Source organism: Pipra filicauda, unplaced genomic scaffold (assembly GCF_003945595.2).
Source record: "Pipra filicauda isolate LSUMZ 115617 unplaced genomic scaffold, ASM394559v2 scaffold16_size7369187_pilon, whole genome shotgun sequence".
Classification (NCBI taxonomy): Eukaryota; Metazoa; Chordata; class Aves; order Passeriformes; family Pipridae; genus Pipra; species Pipra filicauda.
In genome coordinates, this window is record NW_024104207.1 from 3026752 (window position 1) to 3039274 (window position 12523).

Sequence of the window (12523 nt, forward strand, 5' to 3'; positions counted from 1 at the left end):
TGCATTGCTGCATAAGCAAGCTACAAACAGAAGTATGTTTTCTACTGGGATGTTTGAGGAGGGGCTCCTTGTAGGGGACCAACTTTCGAGGCATTCTATAGCATCTCTCACCTCCCATGTACCCCCAGCTGGGTATGGCTCCACCCATACTCATGGCTCCAGGTTGGTTGTGGAGAAGAGGTGCTCAGCTGAGCCACCCAGGGTCTCCAGTATGAGAGCGGTGTTGAAAGACAAATAAACAGCTCAATCATCCATCAGGCCTGACTGCCAAGCTGATTACAGCCAGTTTTCACAAAGCCTGGTTAAACAGAGAATTGGTCCTGTTCACCTAAGCCACCTCAGTAGGCCAGGTACTGTAGGTGTCACATACCCACACCTGGGTGGGCACCTGTGTGGATCAGCACATCGGTGACTTTTTGTAGAACCATCAAGGAGATCACAAAACTTGTGTGGCTGTAGTAAGCTAAGGAATGGAAATACCTGAGTTTCAGAGAAGACAGGTCTCAGGAAAGACAAAAGCACTTTACCTCAACTGTGAAAAATACCTATGTAACACTGCAAACTTCCACATCTTGTTCCTCTTCTTCAGCAAAAATGGGAATCTTGCTTTTTAACTTTCTTTTTCTGGTTCTTTGAGCTAAAGTGCAAAGAACTGGTTGAATTTCTGGTACCGTGACTACTCTCTTGCCAGTACCTCTTTAATGTGTGTCTTGTGCCAAAGAATAGTAATTACTGTAGGCTGCAATAAAGTCCATCCCTACCCCCACTTGAGCCTCCGAAATGAACAGAAGTTGAACTTTGCCAGCAACTGTTAGGAAAAGGGCCAAGAACAGCCTAACAGGAAAGATACTCAGGATTTTTTGTTTGTTTTTCTTCTGCTAAACCATGGTTTTGTAATTATGAATACTTTGTTGAAATTGCGTGGAAAAGGAAGTACACAGAAAATGGTCCATACAATTAAACTAACTACATATTACTGTCGAAAGAATATAAGGCTGGTCTCACTCTGTTGCACTCACACAGACAAAACCCCTTCTCAGAAGGAATTTGGCTTGAGAAGACTGATCGAGAGACAAACCTTAGTTAACTTCAGGCCCGTGTGCCTTATTGTTTGGTTTACGACTGCCCCAAATGGCGTAAAAGCAAAGGACATTCACATTGAACAAAAGCATTGGCTGAAAGAAAGAGAAAAGAGGAATTTGAAAGCTGTCATTTCCAAATCCCTTCTACTCAAAAGTTACTTCTTGAGTTGGGACCAGGAACCCTGAATAAGGCAGCAGTTAGTTCATGCTCCTAAAATCTATCTTCTACTAGATTGAAAAGAAACAGAATTACTTTATTTTGCTCAGATTCACTTAATGTTGCTTTAATCAGTCCCCATTTGTCCCTGCCGCTTCTCCCCAGGCTTAGGTTTGTAAAATCCCAAATTGCTAAATTGAGATCACTTGCCAAAGCAGCTTTCTCTTACTTTCCAGGATGGATATTACAGAGTATCCAGAAAAGTTTGTCAAGTGTGAGAAATTACAACTATGTCCCCTAAGTAGATAAATAAATAATGTAAAGGAGTAAGGAGTAAGTTGCTGTAGGGCAACTTCAAACTTCTGTACTTCATACAGTGTTTTATAATTTCAATTTAAATGGTTTTCTCTAGTCAGCAGCCTGCTCCTTACTCCCATCACACTAAGGCATATGTAGTATAAAAGGCATATGTCAACCTAGAGTGAGAAAGCTTGATATTTGGCTTATACAACATTTTACAATTCGACCTCAAGAAATTCTTGGTTTTAGTTAAAGGCAAATTAAACTTATCCTTGAATGATATAGTGAACTAAGCTTTTAGAAGCATATATGCAATATTTATGTCTTGTCAAGCACTTTCACTTTCCATAGTAACAAACCCCCTCCTCCATACATAAAAAGGATTTGATGCATAAACAATATTGCTGAAAACATGTCCAAAAATAATAAAGTAGACTGTGCTTTAAAAATTTAGTTTTTAAGGCTGATTCTGACCTTGAACAGTCCCTTATATAAGCAAGTGTATGCAGCCATTTGGCCAAGATCAAAATAAAGCCTCCCATCTCCTCAACACACGGTACCACAAAGCACATTATAGTGGGAAACTGCTAAAGTATGTGTAACTATTTTTACCGGCCCCGCGTGTAATCGTGTAGAAGCCTGCGACAGCAACTAACTACTGCCATCTTAAGGCAGCCCTTAGTACTGTTGCAGGTGAAGTCGAGCTAGCTGTTCCGGCCGCTGTGCACTGCTCTTGTACACCCTGCCACTTGCAAGCTCTTGAACGAGGTGGTTACAAGTGCTTGCTCCAAGGTTATTGCAATCCTGCAGTACAGCTCTCTTTCGAAAGATACATAGAACATGTTTAAAATTAAGGAAAGGATTGCAAGATAAACATTTTCCCTCTCCTTCCTTTCTCTTACACAAAATTGTAATAAAGCCATCTAACCCCTGGTCAAGTAGGTCTGCCCAATCCAGACCTCTGCTTCTAGCAACCCTAAGTGCTACTGTCATGTTTGCTTTGCCCAGTTGTGTACCTCTACAGCCTACCTGCCTAGACAGTTCTGTAACCAAGTAAGGCTCAAAGCGCTTCATAAACTACTCATTTACGTTGTAGATATGGTGCAAGATAAGTATTGAGCTGATTTACACATAGGAAGTACAGGCACAGAACTAAGAAGAGCTGCAGTCAGGGGATTCCTACCTTCCAGGCCGAGGATGACAATCTCACAGAGCTAAGGAACATGGTGTCTTTTATCTGTAAGACACACCTGAAATTTTGGGATATTTTAATACTAACAAGCAAGTAGCTTCTAGCTGAGCAGCCTGTGACTACTTCTGTGGTCACACATATTCTGTCATTCCTGTAATTCCTCTCTCTGAGCAGGAGCAGTGATGACATCAGGGCAGGGTACACAGAAAGTTAGAAATGTGGAAGACAAGCCTTCCCACATCATTGGTTCCAAACCCACCCACAGAGGGAGTGAATGCAGTGCTACATTCTTCTGTGAAAGAAAATTGGTATTTTCAGTCCAGTGGACCTGGGGAAAAGCTTCCTGTCCCTGATGCGTTTTTCAGCCACAGGTACTTCGCAGGGAAACTGCAAAGGAGACGAAATGGCCATCTCAGATCTGCACAAGTGCACCAACATGATAGCACTGACACACAGTGGCAGGAAAACAGGCATCTGCTGTTGTATCTCTTGTGAGACTGCAAATGAGATCTGAACACTCTAATCACAGTTTCTCCTGAAAGAACTTACAGAGATAAGCCTAGACAACTCAAATTAAAACCAGTAATTCCTAAAATCTGTCGATATGCTTTTCTTTTGGATGTAAAATTTACCCTTAAACACAAAAGCATCCAAATTTATCAAAACTTTTCAACTGAATCTCTGCAACTCTCCTACACATTTGGTATCCTGCAAGAACATTAAATTAATTAATGTAAAAATTAAACAGTTCCCCTTGTTTGTTGCCCTATCCTTTTACTGTTTTACCTTTAAATATTGCAACCAGACCTGTCCCAAAGGCAGGCATGTCAACTTGTTACCCTCAGCTGCTTTTCGTTGCAACAGAAATGCTATTTAGTTTCACTAAACTTCACCAACCTTGCATAAAGCTCTAACAATCTATTGTGAAACACCTGGGCAATTCAACACAAATCTGGCATCAAAGACAGTCGACCTTAAGGTGCTTTAATTTACTTTTACAGAAGTAACAGAGCATGTATTTAATTTGGTATTACTGATTTGTACTTTAAATAGGCATAAGCTTTCCGTTCTTAGAATTATTGCATCATATGCTTTCTCAGTATAGACAGCATATAGCTACACAGTCATTTATACAATCAACCTAATCCGACTTTTGCAAAAAACATTAAACATCTTCTTAAGTTACCTGAACATGTCTAGAAGTTCTGACTTGTGTGACCCAAGTCACTTCAGCCCCAGTGTTCTCAGACTAAGATGCTATGTGCCTTTCTCATTGCCCAGTTCCCCACGGACAAGCAGCAATTCCCTTCTTACTTTGTCCAACACTGGCACCCAGTGGTCAAGTGCTTTCACAAACACTTTGGAAATCGGCAGTTGTTCAATTCCCACTCAGTGGATTTCTTGAACACAGCTAGTCTGTTTAAATGCATTAGCTGTTCAATTATTGACATTCAAAATACTACCCATTATCTAAATGGTTTAGAAAGCCTGAGACTACCATTGCTAGTGAAGACTAGCCAGAGCTAGGAATAATGCACAGCACCCAAAATGCTGCACTGAAGGCAGCCAGGCACATCCTAACAGGAAACGATGTTACCATAGGAGACGATGTTAGATCAGCAAAATTATTCTTTTAAAGAACAAGTATGCCACCTCAAGCACTGAGATATTTTATATGTCCTTTTTCAAATAGCTACAGACTGTGAAAGGACTCCTAGGCAAGAGAAAACTATTTTGCCCTTGGTGATGCAGCTCTCTTTTTCTAAAGGTCCTAGTACTCAAGCCAATTTCCAGAAGTGCGATACAGCACATCAAACAAACTACACTTAATGCAATTTCCCAAGAATCAAAAGCAGTACTAGGGCTAACAAAGCTCCCAAACATTAAAAAGCATTCAGGAATCTCCATACTACGTTATTTTCCATCAGTAGCCAGAAAACAACGATGCTTCAAATTTGGGGCATTAACCAAACAGAAACATGTAGAAGTGAGCACAGATGCAGAGTCCAGGACTAAACTCTGAAAAATTCCATTTAACATTCTTCCCTCTTACACAGTGAAATTGGTTGCAGGTGACCCATGCAGTCTCTCTAAATAAGTACACGGAAGTCAAATGTTAGGATAGCACATCAGAGAGAGAAAGGAGAAGACAGGAAAAGCAAGCTATGAAGTGCAGAGAAGGCAGCACGAACAAAACGGATGCTTTTCTCGCTAAACCAAGGCTGAACGGAAAGCATTACCAGAATAGTCTGTGAACCTAAATTTTATTAGATTTGAACTCTCCCATATTGCAGCATAAGAGATTGTGAGAAGGGGGGTTAAACTCTCATTGGATTTAGAATGATCAACAGATTAAGATGAGACAAACAAAACTGACTTGTAACTTTTAGCTGCTTCCTTACCAGGAACTGCTCTGGTTTCTAAAAAACACCACCACTTCTAACAAAGAAAATACTCAGCATTACAGTAGTTGAACTTCTTGAAAAAATTTAATAAGACTAATGTCTTCATAACACAGGTAAATTGTACATTACAGAATACTTGTTTATAAGGGAACTGAATTAGTCTTTTCGCAATTGGATACTTTGCTCTTTAATTCCATCTTTTGTGACAATGCAAATCTTAAGTGCATCCCCAGTGTACACATCTCTCTCAGCAGCAGAAATAAAGACATCCTTAACCAGCTGCAAAGCCTTTTCCAGGGTCAGAGGTACATGTTCCACATTTTGCATGTTCTTGAAGCCAATCTAAGAAAAGATGAAAATGCATTTTAAAGGAAGTATGATCCATCTAGCATGAAAGCTGTTTCAGTCTCTGCACTAGAATTAACAGATTTAGACAAATTAAAAAGAAGAAAAGGCTTGTCTGTTTTAAAAACCCAAAGCTGACAAAGGCGTTCCTCCACACAGTTTACAGTTGAAAACTTTGCCAATGCTGATACTCTTAGAACAGTAACAAGAAGCAGATCCAGTATACAGCTAGCACAGCTGCTCGTGCTCATTCAGCATATACAAGATCACAAAGAACATTCAGATCTGAACTGATCTAATCCTTCAAAAACTTTTCACTGGGTTAGCAGCATCATAACTGCACACAAGCCTTTTCTCTCTAGTCACTTGTAGTATGGAACATTTCTTAAAAGCAAATACTCCTCAGCGTACCTAGAATTCAAAAATACGTCTATACTGGAGCACATCTGATAGTGCTAAATAGTACATTTTACCTGATAAATCTAAGTGTCAACTTAAGCATCAGAACAGGTAAACAAGGAGAGTAGTGCACTTTGCCTGAAACTCATAAGCAATAAAAAACTACTTACGAAAACTTTGTTTGTGCAGAAGATATTTTATTTCCTTCAGTTAATAAAGTTCAAAACTAAGTCAAAGCTGAGAACATGCTGTTATTTAAATTTTTTAAAAAAGGAAATACTCTATTCCTTTCTCAGCTGATAAGAGTCAAGAGTGCTTATTCCTTTATTACTTTTTTAAGCACAAAATTTGTGTTGATATCAGGCTCAACTGACTAAATACCAACACCGATGTCAGCGAATAAAATGAGTAAAACATGCTTTGGTATTTCTCCCATTCAACCACTAACAGCATCAACTAAATACGAAAATATTCCTAGAGTATTTTTACACGGAGTCAACTGAATAACTTTCCATTAATTTTATGTAAGAACATTCTTAGAAAATGGTATCTGAGTTGTACAAAACTGAAGACTTAAAGAAGTGTATATTAAGTGATAAAATGTATGTACTAATTATACCTTCTTATTTTGGTATGATTTCATGCTAAGTAACAGGCACATTTATGTTATCAGCTAAGAAAAAACCCTAAAAAACAAAACCCAGAAAAAAAACCCTAAAAAACTTCTATGAGAAACCTAACTCCCTAATTAAAATATGTATCTGTCTTTTAAACAGGTGCTGCACTGTTAGTTACATATTAAAAACCTGAACAGATCCCAAAGCAAAACTTTGATCTCTCCTGAGAAAGTAATGCCACATAATTTATAAATGTATGGATTAACAGGTCATACCTGTAATAGATTTAAAACGTCTCTCAAAAGCAGTACTTCTCAGAAGTAAAGCTACATTTGAATGTCACAAATGTTTACTGAGACAACAAAAGGAAAAAACCAAAACCCGATAAACTATTTTACCTGGTTATCCAGCAAAGGTTGCAGCATGGCACTTGCTGATCCACCTGCTTTGAAAGAATCCCTCTGGTATGAGCCCACTGGATCAAAGCTATATACTGCTCCCTTTCCTGGGAATCAAACAAAAAAATTAGCATCTAGTAACAATTCAGAAAGATTCTCAACACTGATAAGCATATCCAACAAGAACTAGCACTCTCAGTAAGCAGTGTCAGGAACACCACAGATCCCAGAAAACCTTTACCAAACAATACTTACTGCAGTATGTTCAGACAATGCTTTGTACAGTAGGCTCACTATGGTTGTGGCCTGGTATGATTTCCAAGATTATTTTCTCTATTTAAGCTACAATCATGTTCCAACAGATGTTTTCTAGTCTGTAGTCTAAGACAGTACTTACCACAGAAAAAGTGTTGATGTGCAGTCAAAGCAGAAAAATATGCCAGAGCATAGTGCTGCAGAAGGAACCCTGGAGGTTCTAAGGCTAACACCAAGAAGCAGTTTAGACATCGTTCTTAACACCACAGTTCTTGAATTACCTCCAGAAAGCATACTTTTATTCCTCTGCATTGCACTCCCAGAACCAGGGATGATGCTCTGGTCTCTTAGACACTTCCCTCTGGAGCCAGGCCAGGTTGTGCAAAGTTGACTGGCTTCCACTAACATCAGAGATGCAGACACACTGCAGCTCTGAAGCATCAGGGTTTGATGAGGACATGCCAGTCAAAAGGCAGGACCTGGCCAAGCCCCGCCTTTCTGTTCAGACAGGCTGCACCAGATCCAATGAACTGGCCAGTGCACTTGGCAGCACGGCACAGGAGCTGAAGAGCCCTGAGAAAGCCAGCCAAATCAAAAATCAATCTTACTGGACCCAAGCTAAGTCCATGCATGCAAACCTACATTCTGAGCAATTGTTACAGCACCCTCATAATCTGAAATTTACCATTATGCAAGGGAGACTAATCCCCTTCCAGACTCCACATACCGCAGACGTGTCTTAGCAAGACTGGGAAAGCAATATAACTTAATGGTAACAACAAACTGCAGGGAATGGCTGAAATTATCCAAACAAGACCACCTCGGAGCTCCTTCTCAAAGCCAGAGAATACAGTATTTCATCAACTCAACCAAATCACTGGACAAGAGCCCAGTAAGTCCTGGAAGGGCTGTACATTAAACTACAGCTTCCGTGTAGAAATCACGATTTTCATCAGACGTCAGTTAACAGTTAAAAATAACTTTGTAGAAACCTGTCTCTGGAGTAAATCTTCACATATAATAATCTCTACCACACTCACAGGTCTGGGTAAAATATACACAATTTTACTGGTAACATCTCCTTTAAAGGTGCAATTAAGAAATCCAGTAAAGCTGTTAAAAAGTTTTCCAGTCTAAAGTATGAAAGATTTCACTTGTAGAGATTTTATTTGTAATCAAATATTTATAACAGTTTTTAGACTTTCACACCTTCAGAAACAGAAGATCAAATTAGCAGCAAAAACTAGGAAACAAGTCAGATGTATAATATGTATTTGATCTGTGTAAGTATCATAATGCCTAAAGGTAGGTGTTATGAATAGGAACACAAACTTTGTTATTCCATCAATACACCTGAGATGTAAAGGGATAGCTTTCCACTCACAGAAATTCAGCCTCTCCTTTTTAGCTTTTTTTGTGTAAATTCTTACCTTCTTCATCAAGTCCACCAATTATGTTATAAACATAGTACGGAAAGAAGCGTCGAGAATACAGGATTGTAGACAGCATTGCTGCAATAGCCCCAGTAGTCATGGTCTTGTTATTGGAATGCTTGTACATCTGCCAGTGGTAGAGCACATCCAAGAATAAAGTCAAACACTAAATCTGACATTCAATCAAAATTACATTTTCTGTAACCTCACTACAGAAGAATCTGATGTTAAGCAACACTTTTAACTAGCATGATTACTGACAACACACTTGTCTAAAAGTTAAAGCCTTCTTACAAGCCAAAAATTAAATGTCTTTAAAGTTTTACAATTAATAGATGTTACCTCATTAACACTCTCCTCTCCAGCTTCTCCATTCTTTAAGTTTGTGATGTCACACTTAGTAAGAACACAGCATCAACTTCTCCTGCCTGATCTATCACTAGCCACACAGTTAAGATACAGACATTTGAAGAACAGCAAAAACTGTATTTAAAACACATAATATTATGATTCAAGCATAATATTAAGAACGTAAGTTTCTAAATACAATAATACAGGTAGTTACCTTTAATCTTGCTTCAATAATTTTAGTAAGGGTAAGGCAATCACCATGGAAACCAGTGCATCCAATGACCGTTTGTTCTGTTCTGAAAAATGTAACATTTTGTTGCAATTTTAGATTTAGTATGAACTAGAGCATTTTCTTACACAGTAGGTTATTTTGAGAACACCAAAATGTATTTTCAGTTCTTCTACTGTTATCAAAAACAGTTGTCTAAAATGTAGTAACAGATCTGTGGTGTATGAAAGGTAACTGCAACCTACATCTTGGAGATGACTCATCAAGCACAGGACCATGCAAAGCCTGTCTTCAAACCACCTTTCTTCAACTGTCAGTAAGACCAATAAGAAGAAATTCTTAATTTCTGCATGCACTCCTCACTCTATCTATTACAATTTGGTCTTGCTAAAGGATGTGTTTTACACTGGGGAGCCACAGATCCTATCACTTGGTCCAAATTTTACTCCATCGGACCCGAGGGCTGCATTAAGCTTGTACAGTGGTTACAGGACATTTATGGTATCAGTGCAACAGAAGTTATCTGGCTGTAGATGCATTACAAAAGCTTAGCTCTCTGCTCAGTTTCAAAATGCTTCATGAACTAGCCACAGTGACACACCCTTGAAATTTAAATTCTAGTAAAGAGGAGTCTACAAACATTAACACATACAGACTAACACAAAGCAGTCCTTCAGAAAACACCTCAAAATGCAATCTTCTCTCAGCCTGTCACTAGAATTGCACAAAGCCATCGTGTGCAGTATGCAATTTCCATTTGGGCAGTATCAGAGAGTCAAAGATATAGTAAGGAGTTAGCCAGGAGAAATGTAAGTTCCTCTGATCCCGTGGCAACAATTTAGAAAAGAAAAAAACACAAAGAAAAAAGGAATCAAAAAATGATGGCAGCCTACTAGGTAAATACCTGCTGCAGTCGAATGAATGTAAACAATAGGTAGTTTTAGACCAAGGAGATGCTATCAAAGTGAGTCAAGAAAAGCATAAAATGAGCATAAAAAGTTCAATAATGGAACTACTGACAGGTTTACCTTTCCTAAAACAAACACTTCTCCAAAGTGCCGGGTGTTTAACTAGAGAGAAACTGTACAACTGACTGCAGGGGGCACACTTGCATACTAACACTAGGTGCCCTGATGAAGCAGAATGAGTTACCACAGGATTAAGTTTGGCTACAGTAAACGCCAAAGTTCTTCTGATTATCCAGCCAAAAAAACCCACCACCTAGCTTACATTAAGCCTTGTATCATGCTAAAATAGTTCTGTTATCAGCTAACTTCAAGAGCATGCAACACTAGCTATCTTTACAACATCACATCACATCTTGAATTACAGCAATGTTCGACATGACTCCAAAATCTACTTTGTTACTGTGCTTTTTGTGTAAGAATTCTACTTAAAGCAGGAGGCAGGTGACATGGTCAGCAATATAAAACATCTTTCATCTGTTTCAATTTTTGCAAGATCTGGACTTACAGCTTGTAGCATTTTGGGCTGTCCCGGCAGTGAATTGCATAGCCTTCACTGAGCCGCGTGTCAGAGGCAACAATAGAAAAGTCTTCCCCAGCAATCGCCAGCACAGTCCTTAATGAAGAGTATTGATATAATCATGAGTTTCAGCACAAATATTTTCTTAGGCAACACAGAAACAGACTAGATAGGAATTCTATATCCAGACTCACATTTTGTCAAGCATGTTATATTCCTTGCTATGTTCCCCTCTATGCACATCCCTACATGTAACCCAAGACCAACATAAGAAGGTAACAGACTCAGTGAAGAAAATATATGTACGTGACCCTCTACTTTGACTAAAAATCGTATGGAAACTTGGTAAAACAGAGTCCCTACACCAGGCAAGAAACAGACTCAATAGACTAAGTCTTTTAGATGCCTGATAATGACTCACCCTTCTGAAACAAGCAAAGTACTAAGTAACAGTATGAGGACACTTAAATTATCACCACTTTTTAAATCCGATGTTATCTTATTGACTTCCAAACAACTAGCTTTGTGATTCCCACAGGTGTACTACCATTAAGTAACAGATGCCCTTTAAAAATTAGTTAGGCACTATAAGAAAAAAACCAAATAACACTATCCTCGCCAGATCCTGCTACCACTTCAGATGTGTAAAACATCACCCGCCTTAAACAGGTACAGCAAGGCAGCGTTCAACACAGTTACATGTTTACTAGCTACAGGACGAGGAGCAAGGGCCATAAACTAAAACACAAGAAGTTCCGCCTCAACATGAAGAACTTGTTTACATTGAGGGTGGCAGAGCACTGGAACCGGCTGCCCAAGTACGCTGTGGAGTCTCCCTGCCTGGAAACATCCAAAACCCACCTGGATGGGTGGGTTCCTCTGTCATCTGCTCTAGGTGATCCTGCCTTGGCAGGAGGTTGGACCGAATGATCTCCAGACGTCCCTTCTAACTCTAGCAATTCTATGACTCTGTAATATGACCAATTCCTACGTTTCCTGGGGCCCGGAAAACGTTCCCCCGGGGAACAAAAGGTGCTTATTTTACGAGCAGTAACTGTTTAGGGAGCCCGAGTGTGCCGAAAGCCACGCACGAACAACCTGAAGGGCTGCACGGACCCAGGGCAAGGCCGAGCCCTGCTACCCCTCGTGCTGCCCTTCTTTCTCTGCAAGGAGGAGCTCCTGAGGGGAGACAAACCCGCCCTGAGCACCGGGGGGAAGCAGGAGTAAGGCGCGGCAGCCCCAGCCCCACCGCCGCCCTCCCCCGGACGCCTCGTCCCGGCCCGCTCGCTGCCCGCGGCTGCTCACCCTCCGTTGAAGGTGTAGGGCGAGAAGCGGTAATGCTGTACGGGCCCATCCAGCTCATAGCCCATCTCAGGCCGGGAGGGCCCGTATCCCGCTGCGGACAACATCGCCATCGGTGCTGTCTCACGGCGAAATGGCGGCACCGGAGGCGGAAGCGGAGCCGCTCTGGGACGGCAGCACCGCCTCCTCTCGGCTGCTCTGCCGGGCGGCGAGCGCCGTGCCCCGGCGGGCGGCCTGCGGGGCCGCGGTGCGGGGCCGCGCTCGCCCGTGCCCCGCTATCACCCGCCCCGTCCTTCCGCCGCCCCCGCCAGCAGCTCGGTGTGCGCCTGGGCCCTCCTGGCAGCACAGGCACCGGTTCTTGCCCTGTCCAAGCGCTGCCAGCCCCTGACATCTGCGTGCCCGCTCTTGGAAACGCGCAGGTTGATAAGCAGCTGTGGTGGAGTTATCAAAGAGCATCTGGTATTTGGGTAGGTGGGGACCAGGGTGGCTCTGGCTCTGTAAGAGGGAGCACCTTGAGAACTGCTGTGAAGACCAAGGGTCGGGAATCACAGAGTGGCTTGGGTTGGAAGGGAC

General features: G+C 41.2%; 1 protein-coding gene across 1 annotated transcript; it reads right to left on the minus strand.

The window, feature by feature from the left end:
* Positions 1–4978: 4978 nt before the first annotated feature.
* Positions 4979–12128, minus strand: PSMB1 (proteasome 20S subunit beta 1). The gene is made up of 6 exons (XM_027721346.2): positions 11954–12128; positions 10637–10744; positions 9149–9230; positions 8581–8710; positions 6896–7002; positions 4979–5478 (listed from the first exon to the last, which is right to left on the minus strand). The coding sequence occupies exons 1-6, from the start codon at positions 12061–12063 to the stop codon at positions 5293–5295; spliced, it is 723 nt and encodes a 240-aa protein (XP_027577147.1). The 5' UTR covers positions 12064–12128; the 3' UTR covers positions 4979–5292.
* Between the last annotated feature and the right edge of the window lie 395 nt (positions 12129–12523).